Here is a 19,532-nt window from a genome sequence, read left to right as displayed (position 1 = left end):
CTGGCGCCCAGTAAGCACTCCATAAAGGCTAATTGGTAGAATCATCCTCATTATCGTTATTGTTATCCTTAGTACTAGTCCAGCTTCAGTGGTTGGATGGAACCATTGTTTTCAAAGTGCGGTGTGCAGACCAGTGTCAGTCCACAGACTCTTACTGGTTTGCAGTGAGATTAGGAGCTGGTGCCAGAATGTGAATAGATTGTGGCCCTAATCATACTGTTTAGTTCAGGGTAATAGCAAGACTTCTTCAGGGAAGGAAGCAGCCGGTTAATTTACACTGCGGTGCAGGGTCCTTATCTTGTCACAAACAAGCACTTTGAATAGAGTTGGTGTGGAATATGGAACTAATGATCCTGTTCTCCAAAGAAATAACAGCCCTCTAAACTGAGGACAGTCATTATTCACTTGTAATGCCTCATTAACCTTCCTTTGTTCTAAACCTTATCATCATGGTTCACAAGTATATTGTTTATTATTTCAGCTAATATGTATTGGTCACATAATTTTTGCAAAGGCCTATGTTACTGTGTAGACTCTGCAGAGATGACTCAGAAGTGGATCTTGACCTTAGGAAATCTATCGTAAACCTAGAGCTAGAGGACGCCACGTGAAAACCTGAGTGAATGTGTTGAGTACATGTGCTGAGTTTGCGTTAGTGTTCCAGCATTGTTCAGAGTTTCCACATGGACACGTGTTTCCTTTTACTAAGCTGCTCCCCTTGTTTGGTGTTCAGCCGCTAAGTCGTGTCCGACTCTTTGCGACCCCATGGACTGCAGCACGCCAGGCCTCCCTGTGCTTCACTGTCCCCTGGAGTTTGCTCAGATTCACATCTATGAGAAAGATTTGTTTGTTTATGTTGGGCCGTGCTGGGTCTTTGTAGCCGTGCGGGGGGCCTTTGCTCGGGATGCTCGAGCAGGGTCTGCTCTTTGCTGTGGGCACAGGCTTCTCACTGTGGCGGCTCCTCTTGCTGCAGAACTCGGGGTCTGGGCGCTTGGGGTTCACTAGTGGCTCAAGGGCCCCAGAGCACAGGCCCAGTGATTGTGGTACTTGGACTCAGTTGCTCTGCGACATGCGGGATCTTCCTGGACCAGGAATCGAACCCATGTCCTGTGCATTGCAAGGTGTACTCTTAACCACTGAACCACCACGGACGTCCTCTGGGATCTTTAAGAAATTACTGAGTCTGCATTTAATCCTGTTTGCAAACATGTGAATAATAAGTAAATTTCCTTTTCTGCAGACTATGAAGAGACTTTAAATAGTGATTAAATTATTTTAAAACTTTCAATAAAAATTAGCACAAATTCATCAAGAAAAACGCATTGGTCACATAAATAGTGTCAAAACAAATTTGGAAGTCACATTAAAAGAATAATTTTTTAAAAGGCAAGGTGTTTGTATATGTGTGTTTTCCCCAGAACACTTTTCCTAAGCAGTGGAGATGAAAAAGGATAGGCTGTGAAATAGATCATAGAAAAGACCTATTTTCACAGACCTTTGTGAAAATAATTTTAAATAGTCAAGCAGTGGTGCTTAGTTTTTAATATTTCTGATAATGTTTCATTGAATGTGGTTCGCTGGTTTCTCTTCCTGCCCCGTTTGGTAAGCTAGCTCATAACTGCACTATCCATTCCTTTCTGCCGTTACATTCAGTGGGCACCAGCTCTCCTAGAACCTGTCATGCAGTAGTAATTAAGAAAATTGAAGGTAGATATTAAAAAAACATAGATAATATTTAGAAAATTGAGTAACAGATTTAGCACAATTGTAAAGAAAAGCAAGATGTTTAAAAAATAGAGATTTTAATCAAGAAATGACTGAGTTAGACCCATGGCATTTAAAATAAAACAGCCTCCCTCCCATAGCTCATCCAGTCTTTCCTTATTTGGCCCTTGTATCATCTGTGAACTTACCTGTCCCCGGATCTTTTCCTTTTTCTACTACATACCTGTTATTCTTCCTTCTTTTACTTACTTGAACGAAAGTGAAAGTGTTAGTCACTTAGACGTGTCTGACTTTTTCCAAACCAGTGGACTGTGGCCCACCAGGCTCCTCTGTCCATGGGATTCTCCAGGCAAGAATACTGGAGGGGGTACCCATTCCCTTCTCCAGGGGATCTTCCCAACCCAGAGATTGAACCCGGCTCTCCCACATTGCAAGCAGATTCTTTATCGTCTGAGCCACCAGGAAGTCTTACTTATTTGACTACAAGATTAAGAGGCCCTGTCTGTTCACGTGTCCCTCGTGTGTTCACAGGCCAGATACTTAGTAGACACCCAAATACTGGTTGAATAAGAAAATGGAAGGCATGAAAATACAGGCATTGAAGATGAGAAGACTTGAGATTAGAGAAAACCTGTTAGATTGAGAATAACACCTGTAATAAAACACAATCAGATGTTACTCTTAAAAATCGTGAAATCCCCAAAGGACAGAAGGTGATTCAACCTCTAATTGCTAATCGAGTACCCCCTGTATCCGGGTTCAGACTGTGGAAATTGCCAGAGAGGATATAGCTCAGTAATGGTTCGAGTCTTGAGACTGAAAGGAAAGATAGTGTGTAGTACAGATGGTTCAGTAGCTCCCTGATCCTTAGGGATGTTGTCGTTTCACACTGGTTATTTACAAGTGACCCGAAAGATCGGGGGCCCGCTGGAGCAAGATTGAGGCACGCTGTTGTGTGAATCTCAGTATAACTGTGATTTTCTACAAAATTACTCTTCTCAAGTCATCAAGAAAAAAGCAGCTTTAAGAAATGTTGAAAAAGGAGCTGGTTTGTTATTTAGGTGTATGGTTCATGGAAAAACTTAAGAGCTCACAGATATTTCAGTTGATGGATATGCTAATTCACCAGACTCTCAGGCCATACCCTTTAAAAATACCAGGTGACCCTGGGTCATATTCGGGGGCAAAAAAGTCACTGAAATCCAGAAACATAGTGAGTTCCCGATGGAAGTGTTTCGGCTCTATTGATGCAGCAGTAGCAAGCTAACTGGAACTTTAAGTAGAGTAATATAATGAAAGTGCAGATCTGTACACGAGAAATTGCAGTGGAGAGCCTGGGGAGGAAGGCAGGTGTTGACCGGCGTCAGATGAAAGACACGATGGACGGAACAGAACACGGCAAAGTTTTGAAGGACTTGGTCACTGACCGAATAGAGGGCAACCTGGAGAGTTGAACAGCAGTACCCTGAGGGGCTAGCAGCATCATTTGCTCATTCATTCAGCAAATATTTGTTGAATGCTTTCCATGTGCCAACTCTGCCGTGAAGGCGGGGAGAAAAATAGACACCTCCCCGCCTCAAGGTGCTTGCATTCTGGTGGAGGGCTCCAACAGTAAACAAATGTAAAGAGGAAAACAGTGCAGGTTAAGGAGCTAGGGGAGTGGGTTTGGGGCACAGGGGTGTGGGTGAAAGTTCAGACACGGCAGACCCATGGCAGCGAAGCCCCCACTGGCAGAGTTGACATTTGATGTAGGTCTTTAGGAAAAGAAGGAAGCTGGCCATTTCGGTATGTGAGGAAAGGAGCGTTTCGGGCGGAGAGCAGAGCGGATATGAAGTCCGCGAGGCAGGCGTGTGCCGTGTGTTTGGGGAACAGTGAGGGGGCCGCGTGCATAGAGAAGTGTGAGAGAGAGAGGGAGCCGGGGAAACTGGGGCAGGGAGGTGATGCCTCTAGATCCCACAGGCCTTGCAGGTCCTGTTAAGGATTGCGGTTTTTCCCTGGAGCAAGGTGAAATTTCTAAATCATGAGAAATTCTTTGAGCTGAGGAGCCCTAAGTAGACTTTGCCAGGATCTCTTTGACTGCAAGAGACTAAAGGTGGAACCAAGACAAGTCACGAGGCTGTTGCAGTAGTCCAGGTGAGAGGACAGTGGCTCAGACCAGCTGTTCATGGTGGAAGTTATGGGGGTTTTGATACATTTTGAAGGTAGAACGGGCATGACCAGATGTATAAGTGAACTATTGCTCCTGTAACACATCACCGCAAATTTAGTGCTAATTTATTTATTATCCTAATTTGCTTCGGTTAGAAGTTAGTTCGTCGTGGTTTGGGACTTCCCTGGCTGTCCAGTGGCTCAGACTCTGCACTCTCGATGCAGGGGGCTCAGGCTGGACCCCTGGCCAGGGAACTAGATCCCACAGGCCCCAACTAAGAGTTTATGCTGCAAGTCTCAACTAGAGATCCCACGTGCTGCGACTAAGACCCAGTGCAGCCAAATAAAGAAATAAAAATTAAAATACTTGTTTTTAAATGTTCATCACTGCTTTAAAACCAGGCAGGGCTGTGCTGCTTTCTAGACACTCTAGGAGAGAATTCCTTTCCTTGGTTTCCCAGCTTTTAGAGGTCACCACATCGTGGCTCACGAGCTCACCCTCCCTCAGAGCCAACAGCATTGCATCTCCCCAGCCCTTCTTCCATGGTCGTATCCCCTCTGACTAAACCTGAGAAGGGGTCTCTGATTTTCAGACCCTGCGATTAGCTCAGACCCACCAGTACCATCTCCCTCAGCCAAGATCTTCAACTCAATCACATCTGCAGTCCTCTTGTCAAGCAAAGCACATAATGAAGATCCCAGGCATTTGGACACGCACATCTTTGGATGCTGCTGTTCTCTCTAGCACACCCACTGATGGATCAGAGATAAAGAAAAATGAAGAATAAGTTCAGATTTGGGGGTCTGAGCAGTTAAAAGGAAGAAGATGAGAGGACCGGGTGTATGACTTTGGGGCAGATGTCAGCTCTCAGCTTCAGGTTCGTAAAGTTTGAAATGCCTGCTAAGTATCCACGTTGGAGATGACTCGTAGGTAGTTGAATACACGATACTGGAGTTCAGGGAGAGAGGCTTGACGGGACGTATAAACAGGGAGACCTCCACATACGGTGGCATTAAAGCCGTGAAACAGGATGAGACCTCCCCGGCCCTTTTACAGAGAGAAGAGGTCCAGAGACTGAGTGTTGGGGGTCGCCAGGCCTGTGCAGTTGTACAGGTGAGGGTTTGGTAGGTGTGAGGAGCCCGCTGATATTCTGTTGAACATGGGGGAAATGCAGAAGGGGAGCATCAGACAGTGAAATAGTCATTCAGGACAAATCTCACCAGCTTATTTGACTTCGTCCCTTGAAAGCTTTATCCTTCCTTGTCTATGGACTCCATTTATGTTTCTAGCATTACTGGTCCAGAGCCAAAATATAAATGGCCAACGTGTAGCTCGTTAGCCACGTGTTAACTTCTGATTCTTTTCTTGGTGAGGTACTTTCGTTTTATGCTGGATAGTGTATTATTTTCATAAATGCTCATTTAAGAGTTGTGATAGTTTCACTTCAGAGGGCAGGCAAATTATGTGATCTACAGCCTCATGTAGGATAGCTTTGAAAAATGAGCAAATGCCAGTTTGCTTTCAGATTTAAAATTCTCGTCACAGAATGTAGTTTATATTGACAACAGGATAGATTTTATTAAATTTTATTTTGAGTGACGTGTAGCCTGTATTACTTGTTTTCCCTTATTTAGGTTTTGGTACTATTAAATTTGCCAAAGGCCAGGACATGAATTTCTTGTGTGTATTTAATTATATCTGGGAGAAACTGGGGCTCAATAGTAAAGACTCCACCTGCCAATGCTGGAGACTCAGGTTCAATCCCTGGGTCAGGAAGATCCCGCGGAGAAGGAAATGGCAACCCACTCCAGTATTCTTGCTCGGGAAATCCCATGAGCAGAGGAGCGGGCTGCAGCCCATGGGGCCGCGAAGAGTTGGACAGAACTGAGTGATTAAACAACGACCAGGAGGAAGTGATTGACACGGCTCCCGCCAGTTGCTGAATCAGAGAGGAGAGGTGTGTGTGTCTGTCGTGCGAGATGGTGGGCTCAGAACTCAGCCACTCGCCCCTCCAAATCGGGAACTCCGTCCATAGGACAGTAAAAGGGTCTGTGGACACACACGGAGTGGGACATGTAGAAGAGTGGCTTTGACACTTACACTCGACCTGTGTAAAATAGCCAGTGGGAAGCCGCTGTCTAGCGCAGGGAGCCCAGCGTGGCGCTCTGTGATGACCTAGGGGATGGGCTGAGGGGGTGGGGGGGCTCGAGAGGGAAGGGACATACACATGCTTACAGCTGACTCGTGGCGTTGTGCGGCAGAAGCACAACGTTGTAAAGCCCATTATCCTCCAGTTAAATAAAGTGAAAGTTGCTCAGTCGTGTTTGACACTTTGTGGCCTCATGGACTGTACAGTCCATGGAATTCTCCAGGCCAGAATACTGGAGTGGTTATAACGCCTTTCCCTTCTCCAGGGGATCTTCCTGACCCAGGGATCCAACCGGGGTCTCCTGCATTGCAGGCGGATTCTTTACCAACTAACTGAGCCACCAGGGAAGCCCAAATAAATAAAGATAGACCAAAAGAAAGAAAAACAGGCCGCGAGAGAACTGCAAATAGGTGTCACAGGCTTCACAGCTTTACCCTTCAGACCCGCCGGGTTCAGCGTAGAGCCCTGTGTGGACTCAGCCTTCACAGGCGTTTCTGTCCAACAAGGCTGACTGGTTCCAAGTGCCGCGTAGGAGAGCAGGTTAGAGAAGCAGGCGGGGGCCTCACCGGGGAGAGTGACGGTGTGACGTGGGGGCCACATCCCCGGGGAAGGAGGGCTCTGTGGCCGCAGTCTGGCCTCTGACCCGCGTCACTGCAGGGAAACCTGGAAACCTCATTCTATTATAGGAACCAGTGTATTGGTGCCCTTGTTTAGTTCAGTTCAGTTGCTCAGTCGTGTCCGACTCTGCAACCCCTTGGACCACAGCACGCCAGGCCTCGCTGTCCATCACCAACTCCCGGAGGTGGCTCAAACTTATGTCCATCGAGTTGGTGATGCCATCCAACCCTCTCATCCTCTGTCATCCCCTTCTCCTCCCGCCTTCAATCTTTCCCAGCCTCAGGGTCTTTTCCAGTGAGTTGGCTCTTCTCATCACGTGGCCAAAGTATTGGAGTTTCAGCTTCAACATCAGTCCTTCCAGTGAACACCCAGGACTGATTTCCTTTAGGATGGACTGGTTGCATCTCCTTGCAGTCCAAGGGACTCTTGAGTCTTCTCCAACGGACCTTGAGTCATGAAGACAAAGTTAAATCCCGAGTATGCTCTGTTTAGCCGGCAGAAGCCTGGTTTTCTGCTGCTGGAACTTGGTGGCCTGTCCCGTGGTTCTCCGGGTAACTGGGTTCCCGCAGCCGCTCCTTGCCCGGGCGCCCTGTCGGCCGGGCCTGTGGTCATCCGGAGGCCGTGCCGGGGTGGGGCGCCTTCCACCGCTTGCCCACGTGGGTGGCGGGCTATGCCGTCTGTCAGCAGACGCCAAGCTTCAGTCTCTTCCTAGTGGCTTCTCCACCTCACAGGATGACAGCTGGCTCCAAGGGAGAGTGTTTTCAAGCAGTTGAATGCCTCGGAAGTAGTCCAGCATCACTTCACTGCATTCTTGGTGGTCACAGTGAGTCACGGGGCCAGCTCAGATTCACAGGGAGAGGAAGTAGAGTCCACTGCTCCATGGGTCATCTTTGAATCAGCAGAACAGATAAGTGGGTGATGTATATCTCTACTCATGGTTTGTGTAAAAAGAGGCTAGGTCAGCCTTAGACAGATGCCCATTCGGAAAACGTGACTGCTCCCCGAGGATTCAACGTGGTCAGTACTGTCTAAGTAAGATTTTACTTTAATTACAAGATGATTACACTTTTAGGGAGTACTGCAAGAGAAACATTTCAAGGACACATATTTGGTAGTAGTAATAGCGCTGCTGCTCTTTTTTTTTTTTAAAGATAAAACAATTCAGAAATAGTACCTAAGGCAATCATTAGTCATAGTAACAGTAATTTAATTTACATGTATGATGAGATCCCTTGGAAGGGATTCTAATCAGAACAAAACGAAAATTGAACCTAAACCTAAGCGTTACCTTCTCTTAAGCAGTAGAGTTTGTGGTCCTCGGGCGCCTTCGCAGTCAGCCTGTCCTGTGATCTCAGGCTGCCGTGCTTTTGGAGCTCTTCTGTGGGTCTGGTCTCCACGCAGAATTGTGGAGTTAATGCGTGTTACACCTGTATTATCACACCTTGACAGTTCCATTATAATTTTGAAACAGTGGCTTTCAGAATGAATTTTGAAGAACTCTACCCTCATACTGGGCTTCCCTGGCGGCTCAGATGGTAAAGTGTCTCCCTGCAATGTGAGAGACCAGGGCTTTCGATCCCTGGGTCAGGAAGATCTCCTGGAGAAGGAAATGGCAACCCACTCCAGTATTCTTGCCTGGAAAATTCCATGGACAGAGGAGCCTCTTAGGCTACAGGCCACGGGGTCACAAAGAGTCGGACACGACTGAGGGACTTCACTTTCTTACCCTCATAGAGCTAGAACATTCTTTCCCCGCCCTGGCGATCAGTTTCTCCCTCTTGTGACCTGTGACTTCTAAAAAGTTCTATCCCAGCCCTCGTCCTACCCCCAGAGTATCCTTATGTGTGTGACCAGTGCCTCGTTTATTAGTTTAAGCCCTGGAAAGGCACTCAGGAGTGTTTCCTAAGTGATGGACTGTTTCCTTGGAGCCTGACTTGACCAGTTGAGAAGTGTTTTGTTTTGTTTTCTTTTTATTACTTATGGTTAGAAGCTAGCCGTTTGAGACTACTAACTCTGACAATCTCGAGCAATAGTTCTGATAAATGAGCTGCCATAAAGAGTGATCTGAGTGACAAGATATCATGAAATGTATTTTATTCTGTGGTTTTTTTACTTGAGTTTTTCTTTGCTTTTAGTTTTCCCTTGGTTAATGTGAAAAGGTGCTTATTTCCAGCAATACTGATTGAATTTTTTAAAAACCACTAGTGATTGGAAAAGAAAGGATCCCTTCCCTGACACATCCAGACTATTCCTAGTGTAAATTTTACACTTTTTTAGGCAGTTTTTCTCTTCTTCATTTAAATTAAGTGTTTTAATTTGTTGCCTCTTAAATCTAACATGTTGGGCTTAAGACCCAGGAATCTCAAAAAATATGCTTGAAATTTCTGGTGTAGTTAAACAAATAAAAGACCTCATTAAGCAAAGCTAGCGTAGCCTCAGATGGGAAAAAATAATAAATTCACTCACTTGGCTTTGTAAATTAGCACAGGCAAATGTAAAATGAAAAAGAAAATTTAATACTCTTTTAAACTAAATAAATAAATAGTAGGCCTTCTGAAGCCAATGTGGGGGAACACGCGCCAGGCCCTCAACAGTTTTCCCTTTTAGAGGGTCTGGCGTCTCCTTTGTGGTGGGATTAGTGACCACGTGATGGAGCCTTGCGCTCACAGTGTCCGCCTGTTGCTCCCGATTCTGCTGTCAATCAACGTGCGGGGACCTGGGACAGGGGTCAGCAGAGAGAACCAGGTCCCGGGTGGGCTCGTGCTCCAAACCAGAGAGGGAGAAATGCAACCAGCCAGACCTGAAGAGCGAGCCTGCGTTATTCCTGGCCTTTTAAACAGACAGCAGAAATGCCAGACAGTAACCCGTTAACAGGAAAAAATCAGGCTTTTGTTTTGGGATGCCTGTTGCTTTTTCTTTTGAGCATCTCGTGTGTCTGCGTACCTGACTTTGCTTCTGGTTTAGTTTGCATCTAGGTTTATTGACCATCAGTGAACTCACAGAAGAGGGCTGGAGCGAGCCAGCGCAGCAGAGAGCGGATGCAGCCCGGAGGAGTTCAGCGGGCGGGAGCCTTGACCTGCAGTCCCGCAGGCTGGGACGTCTGAGTTGGTGTACGGAGGCGGCTCTGTTTGCAGTGGGTTGTTGCAGGAGGATGCCGGCGGCTTAAGCTCCCTTGGACAAGATGGAAGCAGCAGCCCTGGAATGTCCCAACTCTTCCTCCGAAAAACGCTATTTCCCCGAGTCCCTGGATTCCAGTGATGGGGATGAGGAGGGAATTCTGGCCTGTGAGGACTTGGAACTTAACCCTTTCGATGGCTTGCCGTATTCATCACGTTACTATAAACTTCTGAAAGAAAGAGAAGACCTTCCAATATGGAAGGAAAAATACTCCTTTATGGAGAAGCTGCTTCAGAGTCAAATTGTGATCGTTTCGGGAGACGCGAAGTGCGGCAAGAGCTCTCAGGTGAGTAGCCCCTGCAGAAAAACAGTTGGCTCTGGATGTTGTACAGATGATTACAGCATCACAGCAGTGTTCTGTTGTAAGGGTGATACTGTCTAAACTGAAAAACAAAGCAGAAAGGAACCTTAGCAATTCAGGTTCATCAGATAAGTTACTTAAGCTGATTTCCTTTATGAAAGCCAGCTGAATAAAAGTTAATACTTAGTGGATATTAATCGTGTTTATTGTACCACTGAACTTTTGTTAGTAGAAAAATCTATTCAGCTTATTTTGTTGTTAAAAAAAAAGGCATTCTGTTGTGCATATTGTATTTTAAAAGATGTTACTGGCCCACGGTGAGTTTTGGAATAAGCTGCCATGTTTACATGTCTAGCAGTCTGATACTCAGAATGCATGGATGTGCTTGTTGGTGACGTTGGTCAAGCTACGGAAAGTTAAAAACACAAGGAAATCTTTATTTTCCAAGCTCTGAGAAATAACGGAGGGCTTCCCTGGTGGCTCAGTGTGGTAAAGAATCCGCCTGCCAATGCAGGAGACAGAGGTTCGATCCCTGGGTCGGGAAGATCTCCTGGAGGAGGGAATGGCAACCCGCTCCAGTATTCTTGCCTGGAGGAAGGAAAAAGGATGAAACAATTAGCGTAGAAAGTTAGTGACGACTTATTGACCAGTTTTTTGTTGTTATATTTGAACTCGAGGTTTGAGTGAGATCTATATTTTCTAAGGCAACTGATAAGTATTTTTATTATGAAATGAACTTACAGATTTTCATGATGTACAGAGTAGACTGAAGAAATAATCTGATAGAACCCCTGCATTTTTCAGATGATGAAACCCTGGCCCAGAGGGATGTGATCATTTGTCTAATGAATGTCACGTGACTGTCTTGGCATTCTGAGAACTCTCTACACTTTGCTGTTTCCAGGTTTTACTGCCTCTGAGCCTGCCTTGTTCTAAATGGAACTTGAAGCGAGGTGAAATGAATCACAGGTGTTTTTTTTCCCCCTTTGATTTAGTTTGTAACCGCCAATATCAAGGGTGTATTATGATTTTCCCTTTGTTATGATGAGTTGTTGCTACGATGAATGATTTCAGTCTGTCCTAAGAAGCTAATGATTAACTCTGAAGGAGTGTAATTTTCCTGGTTTCTGTGGACAAGTGGCAAGTTAAAAAATGATTTGGAGTTTTAATTTTGCAAAAATTTTAGACATGCAAAGTTGCACAGTAGTACAAAGATTTTTCCACATACAGTTGACTGAGATTCCACCGAAGTTAACATTTTACCAGATTTTCTTTATCGTTCTCGCTCTCCACACACACACACACATTTTTATTCTGAGCCTTTTAAGAGTAAGTTGACAATATGATCCCCTTTACTTGCAAATACTTCAGCAGTACCTACTGAAAACAGGGCTAGCCACAATAAAATTACTGAAATCTAACTTGTAATATTCAAATTTCATCAGTTTTTCCACTAGGGACCTTTGTAATTTAAAAAAAAAAAAATTCTAGTTCACCAGAATTCGTGTTGCTCTCCAGCCCACAGTTACACTGCCTTTCCTTGTCCTTTCTCCTTAATCACCTTTGATCTGAAGCAGCTTCTCAGCCCTTCCTTGTCCTTCGCAACCACGGCATTTTTGCGAAGGACAGGGTGGTAGGTGTTTTGCACAACCTCCCTCAGTTTGGATCCATCTCGTGTTTCCTTTGCGTTAGACTCCAGGTCTGCACTGGAGGCGGGAAGGGCACAGAAGTGCTGTGTGTCTCCCCAGGACCTCGCCTCAGGGGACAGCAGGGTTTTCCCATGACTAGTGGTGTTAAATCTGGGAACTTGACGAGGTGGTGACTGTCCTGATGTCTTTTGTAAACGTACGCTTTTCCCCCAGTCATTTAAAATATCTGGGGAGATGCTTGGGGACCGTGTACGGGCTGCCCCTCTTCACGCGTCCGCCTGCCGATCTCAGGGTCCTGGCAAGATTCTCACCTTTGACATTGTTACATGGTAGTAACCAAATGGTGATTTTCCTAATTCTGAGACTCCTTCTACATTCAGTGTTTGGAATTCTTCTGTAAAACTGAGCTTTTTCGCCTTCATTATTTATTTATTCATTTATTTATGTCAGTGTGGGCTCATGAGTTCTTACCCTGTGGGTGATAGTTCATTAAGGAGCCCATTTATTTTGTTGCTCAAACTGTTCCTAATGTGGCCTGTGTCCCTTCGGGATGACTTCTGTGTCCTTCTGACATCATTCTCTGAGCACGCCTCTGCTTTCCGGCCCAGGAAGGTGTTACAGGCTCATCTAGTATGCTCCTTGTTCCAGTCTTAGAAAAAGCCATTTTCCCCAAAGAGCTCTGGTGGTTCCTTTTAGTGGAGAATCATGTTTAAAAACTGAGTGAAGTGAAGTGAAAGTTGCTCAGTCGTGTCCAACTCTTTGTGACCCCATGCACTACAGTCCAGGGAATTCTCCAGGCCAGAATACTGCAGTGGGTAGCCTTTCCCTTCTCCGGGGATCTTCCCAACCCAGGGATCGAACCTAGGTCTCTCGCATTGCAGACAAATTCTTTACCAGCTGAGCCAGAAGGGAAGCCCAAGATGTGTCAGAAGTGGGTTGCTGCTGGCTTATCATTGCTCTCGGGCCCTCTCAGTGAGCAGAGAGGAAATTAACATATGTTTTGTGTGCGCACACCCCTCTGTCTAGCTCCAAAGCTGTTTCTCCTTCTCTGTCTCTCTAGCTCTTTCAGTTTCTCTCTTTCTCTTCACTTCTCTGTGTTTCTTTCCCTATCCATACTTCTGTTTTAAATGTATTTCTGTCTCTCTCTTCTTAAAAACCATGGGTTCCTACTGATGCTTCTGATTCCAGTTCAGCCGTCAGCACTCATCCGAGCCTTCCCCATTTCCATGTCTGTAACTTCCTTCTCTGTGGGAAACTGAGCTCTCATTACTCACAGTTGCTTGGTCAGTCTTAGAATTCTCAAAATTTAGTTTCAGAACTGCTACCTACACAGTCCTTCAAAAGAAAATTTTATCTATACTTGAGTTTTCTTTTAGAATGTATGCTTTTAAAGGGCAAGAATTGTTACCTTGTAATACGTTAATACGTAGCAGTGGTTTCTCTTGTCATCTTTAACTTCTTGATCATTTTAATAAATCATGCTTGTTTCTGTTAAGTGTGAAGGCAGTATGTGTCTTCAGAGTGGGAGAAATCAAGGTAGTATTCAGATGAGACTGGGGGCCTCTTCTAAACCAATTTAAATAATGAAAGCATTAGGTTGCTTTCATAAGGTTGTCTCCTTAATTATGGAAACAACTTGGTTATTTTTTTTTAAAGAGCTTCCAAGACTATTTTCTTTATCCTCAGCATTTTAAACCTTTCAAAGAGAAGTCTGACTTTAGCCTCAAGCCTTTCAAAGAGGACCACGGGTGTTCTGCTGGATCTTAAAAATTCCATCTCTCTTTGGTGCAGGTGGGATGGAAGGCTATTTAGTGACTGACCTCTGGAAAAGAGGACAGCTTTTCATGTGTTTAGAGAGCTTTTCTTATTACCTTTTTTTGGAGCAAGTTTATGAAAAAGCCTGAAAGAGAATGAAATATTTTTGGAGCTGTCTTATTTTACTTGTCCTGAAATTTCCCATGACATGGATGGGTTAGTGAGCTGAATAAGCAAGACATACCTGAGATTTAGCCTAAATTAAGAAGCTGGATGCTATAGAACATGTTCACTTTTAACACCTTCACCTTTTAACACCTGTAACTTACCCCTGTTTTCTGCTGGCAGAGTCTACTTGTGTTCACTCAAGGTGTATACAGATTATGGTATCCAGGGATGTGTGACATTTATTCTAGAAGGGGACCCTCTCTCAGGAGTGTGTTCTGACCTGGTTCCTGTGGGCAGCTTAGGCAGCTTGCAGGAATGTTGTTGTAGCGATTCATGCCTTAGGGTGAATTGCTGGTCCTTAAAATTCCTTTCAGGCTTCCCAGGTGGCTCAGTGGTACCTGCAATGCAGGAGACACGGGTTTGATCCCTGGGCTGGGAATATCCCCCTGGAGGAGGAAATGGCAACCCACTGCAGTATTCTTGCCTGGAGAATTCCATGGACAGAGGCATCTGGCGGGCTACAGTCCACAGGGTCACAGAGAGTCGGGAGACGACTTAGCGGCTGAGCAACGATAGCGCAGTTCCTTTCGACGTTGGGCTCCGTGACTCTGGTGCTTAAATGAGAGTGAGTGACTGGGACCTCAGCACAGCTGTACCCTGGGTGGCCCAGAAGAGGAACTGGCTTCCCGGGGCAGACCAGAGGTTCTAAAGGAGGTCTTGGGGCCTTGGGACTAGAATGCGTTTAACGGTAGCAGTGCTGGGTCTCCTAGATCCCTCTTGTCTCATGTCCTTTACTCACGTGTCCACCAGAGGAGGGGCCCAGTCTCTCCTCGTGGGTGGAGGGGCAGGAGGCTCCACACCAGCGTGACAGGCGGCTGTCCTCCTGGTTCGGATCCAGATCGGCCCAGCTAGAACCCCGGCCCCAGCTTCCCGGAGCCCAGCAGCCCAGCCCCGTGCCTGTCGCCTGGGGTGGGGGATGGAGAGTCTTGGCTTCTTCATTTTCCGAATTGGTGCAATTTGTAGAACTCCAGTTAGATTAGACTCTGGGTCCTTGGAGGACTTCTCTTACCTGCTCTTGTAGCAGCAGGCTGGCCAGGGTCCCGGCGACTTGCTTGCAGGGAGGAGATACAAGCCAAGAGCCGGTTCCACTCCAACCCTGATTGTGCACCCAGAGCCCGGTCGAGGCGGACTTTAACACGTAGGCCCATCACATAGTCTAGAAAATGGCCTTATAAGCGAGGTTGAGGGGGCTTCCCTGGCCATCCAGTGAAGACTCCACGCCTCCACTGCAGGGGGCGTGGGTTTAATCCCTGGTTGGGAGACAAAGATCCCGCATGCCACCACCCTAAGATTAAAATGAAATAACTGGATCGAGAGAATGTGCAGAAATCGTTAGGTGAGTTCAGAATGGAAATATTTGAAGTCCTGGTTTCTAGGAGGGAAAAATTCTAGACCACATACCTGAACGTGAGTGTTGTCTATTGCCAAAACTTCCAGGTAAATTTGTAAGTAGGTTGGGCTTTTTTTTTTTTTTTTTTCAGTTATAAAACAGTTTCCTACCTTGTTTACCAAGATGGTTGTAAAGTTGCGCAACTTTCGATAAGAACCAAAGTATGTTCTAGATGCCAGAGGGGAGGGGAGGGATGTCTTCCAAAGAGAAACTGGAGAGCAACACGAAGTCTCCAACAGGCGCACACGTTACCCGTGAGGAGGGGAAGGGACTGTTGGGGTAAAGAAGCCGTCACTCCCGGGGCAGAGTCAGAATCAGGGCACGTCGTGGTGTGCTGTTTGTTATGAGTGCCAAGAATGCAAGAGTGCCCAGTGAAGCTGAAATCCTAGTGCCTGAAACCCTTGAGGTTATGAAATGTTCACATATCCGGCACTTGGCGAGCCGTCATTTCTTTCAGCCAAGACTCGGAGCCTGCCACGTCCCCAAACTTCACAGGGCACCTTTGCTTGCCTAGAGTGATTCGGAAGGCCTGCCGAAGCTCGGAAGTTGTAGTAATTAGGAGAGACGATTTCAGGTGTCTCTGCTCTTTGTTGAGAGACAAGCCTTTCAGTTTGTGTTCGCGTCCCTGCTGTCATCCGTGTGTGACCGTGGCCGAAACGGGCGGTACGTGGTCTGCAGTCAGAGCTGCCCGGAGAGGCGCTCTGCAGTCAGCTGTAAGTTGTGCTCCAACTCTCAGCTTGGCTGTGTCAGCAGAGTAATCCCTACAATAAGCCCAACACGCGTGTGTCCAGTCTTCCCGCTGGTTATTTTCACTGATGCTTAGAAGAGCTGTCCCATTTCTGAGTGGTCCTCTTTGCCTCATAGGTGAAAAACTCTGCACTACTCTGGGGGAGGCCTAAAGGACAGTGAGGACCATTGGATGGTTTATGTTCGTTGCACCGCCAGGCCTGTGTGATGTTTGTGACATTGGAAGCATCCTGTCATAGTCTGACCTTGCAGAATGTGTGTCTAGGAGTAAATGGAAATCAGCACCAGCCCTGTGGAGAAAACGGCACAGGAGCTCAGACTTTGAGGGGTGGCTCTCATCCATTCACCCTGTTCTACAGGAGAGGGAGTGGAAGCTTGGCGAAATCATGATTTACAAATCAGAAGCTAGTGGCCGGTCAGGTCTAGAACTCCTGACTTCGGTCCACTTGAGCGCCTTGTCCTTCTCTGTGCTGTGCCTCAGTTCCAGCTCTGCTGAGGGTCGTGTGTTAAATGTCTCGTCTTTCGTGGAACAAGGGCTTCCCTCGTAGCTCAGTTGATAAAGAATCTGCCTGCAATGCAGGAGACCCCAGTTCGATTCCTGGGTCGGGAAGATCCCCTGGAGAAGGGATAGGCTACCCACTGCGGTATTCTGGCCTGGAGAATTCCACGGACTATACAGTCACAAAGAGTCAGACAAAGCCGGCGTTGAGTAAATGATTGCTGATTAATTTTCAGCCTGTTGACAAGGCTGACACCTGTCTTAAAATAGAGGAACTGCATTTATACTTCCAGTCATCAGGAATCTGCAAGTTACAGCAGGTGTTCATTTTGCAGTTACTTGATTTCTGGTAAGTCATGTTTATTTTTCAAGTTATAATGAGTAGTAAAATCTAGGAATCTCACAGTGGGTCTAGTAAATAGCAAATCTGAGGATAATTAAAAATGTCAAAACTCTTAAATACCTTGAATCTATTAAAAAGCACTCAGAATGATTTATTTTAAAAATATATGTAACAAAGTAAAACTTACTGACAGTGCCCTAAGATTGCTGCATACACATATATGTGTGTGAGATGTAGATTCATATATGTGTATACTGTTCTAAATTTGTAATACATAGAAGAAAAGTTTTAAAAAGATTGCAGAATACAAATGAATTAGTACTTTCTACTATAATAATTCTTACCCAGATAAACTTGATAGAATTAATTAAACTATTATACATTTTCAGTGCAAGGATTTGAAAAGAAGCAACTTGGCCATCTTGTAATTGACTCTTTCTAAATCTGAAAAGATTGGTTGGTTATCTCACTGAGCTCATTTTTCATTATACTTAGTTGATAAATGCCAGTGTATTTTAGCTTTTATTGCCAGGGAAAGTTAAAGTAGGCTTATCTGGTTATTTTGTTATGATCATTTAGATTTAAATGTAAATGTTGTAATTTTGCACCACTATTTTTAATCTAAATGATATTTAATATTTACATTGCTCAAAGCATAAGAGTTGGTACCAAAAGCCGTATCTTTGGTGGTGCTTTCTTTTAACCAGAAGGAAAATAATAACCTTAAATATATTAGTCTTTTCATAACAGCTGAGGTTAAAAAACATTTTTTTTACTTTGCCTTTTATTTTTTAATCTTCCTTTTATCATCTGAGGGTCTAACTTTCACAGTCCGTGCCAACTGCTGTTTATTCCTAACTTTATTTTCTAGTAATAACTCGATGCATAAACACAGGTTGCTCAGTTTCACGTCGTGCGGCCCGCTGGTGATGCACGGGTGGGAGGAAGAGTCACGTGTGAGACGAACGCTCGGGTTTTGTCGCTGGCTCGTGGGGCTGACCCTGTCCCGCCCGTCCCGCGCAGGTTCCGCAGTGGTGCGCCGAGTACTGCCTTTCCGTCCACTACCAGCACGGGGGCGTGGTGTGCACGCAGGTCCACAAGCCCACGGCGGTCCAGCTCGCCCTCCGCGTGGCAGACGAGATGGATGTTAACATCGGTCATGAAGTCGGCTACGTGATTCCTTTTGAGAACTGCTGCACCAGTGAAACCATCCTGAGGTTGGTCTAGGGGGCTTTCTCGTGCTGTGCCCAATATGGCTCCTGGCTCGTCTTCTGCAGTCCCAGAAGAGCGTGTTCTTTGCGTTCTCTGCTTTAAGCACCTGTAACTTGTGTAACAGTAACTCATCTCTCTGTCACCAACCTGACACCATCAGAGATCCCCTGTCTGTACACTTTTTCCGTATCTCCCCACAGTCCTCAGGAAAAAGTTCTGACTTGTTAGGCCGGCCCCAGCTGGAGCTCCAGCTCTGGTGGGTCTATGAGAGCTGTCTGTGTGCCAGCCACGGTGGCACGCGGTTCTCTGAGTCCATGGGCCTTGATATGTTCTTCTGTCCGCTCAGGATGTCTGTGCCTCCTCCAGGCCGGCTAATTTCCTCGTCATGACGGCCCTGTGCAGAGGTCACCCGCTCCACATAGACTTCCTCGACCCTCCCTTAGTGTAAATTAGAAAACTCTCTGCTGGACTCTGTAAAATGTCATATCAGCCTTCATGGTGGCAGAGTTTTTGAAACTCTACTTTTCGGTGCTTCAGGATTCCAGGGACTCTTGTCAGTAGCTCCCACAAGTTGTGAGGGGGAGAAAAATTCCTTTTATCTGATTTTAGCTTCACTGTGAGGTTTCCTTTACACAGCGAGTTCCAAGAGTTTAGCAGAAGGAAAAAGAAAAGTGGAAAAAACCCCTGCTCTGGGCCAGTTTCTCAGGCAGGTTCCCATCGCAGCCCTCATGGAAGGATGAGGCGTCCCCGGGGCCTCAGCTGCCCGGGCGGTGCCCGCCCCGACCCCCTGGGCTGAGACGAGGGTCTCGGCAGCAGTGTGTCTGCCCGTCTCTCACCCTGTTGGGGGCACAGCAGCGCGCCAGGGCACACCCCCCTGGGAACACCCTCTCCTGGCCTCGCAAGGCTGCTGCGGCATCCCTGGCATTGCACAGCCCGGCAGAGGAGCGTGGGCAGGGCTGGTCTCTGCTCACTGGCACCCCCAGCGTCTGATGCGCTGGTCCCGTGGAGGGCGTGCAGCACCCTCGATGATGGAAGGGAAGACCAGCGCTGGTCCCCGCCGGCTGCTGCAGACCCCGGCAGAGTGCTTCTCACACCCGGAATGCCTGCAGATCTCACTCAGTTTGCACGAAGCTGCTTTCCCACAAACATTTACCTTCAAGAGTAGAAGACATCAGTCTTCAGGCCGGTGTTAAACCATAGGGAATCTTGCCATCAAGAGCACTGGGCTTGCACTTCTTGAAGATATGTAACCTGCTTTTATTAGCGCCATGATGTCCCCAAGTCATTGTGTTAGTGTGTGTTTATAAACTGTTTATTATGCAAATGGTAAATGGACAAACCTCCCTGCTTTGGGGACCTCACAGACGAGTTGAGGAGTTGGGCAGGACATGCACCCCTGAAAGGGTGAAGGATCCCACACTCAGCAGATTCATTTTTCATCCTTTATATTTTAAAGTGGCCTTTCAAGTGGTTATGCTTTTAATTAAAGGACAGCTCTGACTAGCTAGTTTACATTTAATAGATGTATTTTTATCTTTATTGCCATCTCAACTTTGCAAACCTTATGAAAAGGACTCTTGGATGTAGTCA

General features: G+C 46.3%; 1 protein-coding gene across 1 annotated transcript in view; it reads left to right on the top strand.

Annotated features, from left to right (window-relative positions):
- DHX32 (DEAH-box helicase 32 (putative)) overlaps nt 1–19,532 on the top strand; it is a 51,263-nt gene that overhangs the window by 7,483 nt on the left and 24,248 nt on the right. The window contains exons 2-3 of the mRNA XM_061162893.1: nt 9,606–10,104; nt 17,754–17,947. Of these exons, the coding sequence (XP_061018876.1) occupies nt 9,823–10,104; nt 17,754–17,947 (476 nt within the window). The 5' untranslated portion in view covers nt 9,606–9,822. The remainder of the gene's footprint in view (nt 1–9,605; nt 10,105–17,753; nt 17,948–19,532) is intronic.

Source organism: Dama dama, chromosome 15 (assembly GCF_033118175.1).
Source record: "Dama dama isolate Ldn47 chromosome 15, ASM3311817v1, whole genome shotgun sequence".
Classification (NCBI taxonomy): Eukaryota; Metazoa; Chordata; class Mammalia; order Artiodactyla; family Cervidae; genus Dama; species Dama dama.
The sequence above is the reverse complement of the archived record's forward strand: the minus strand, read 5'-3'. Positions and strand labels throughout refer to the sequence as shown.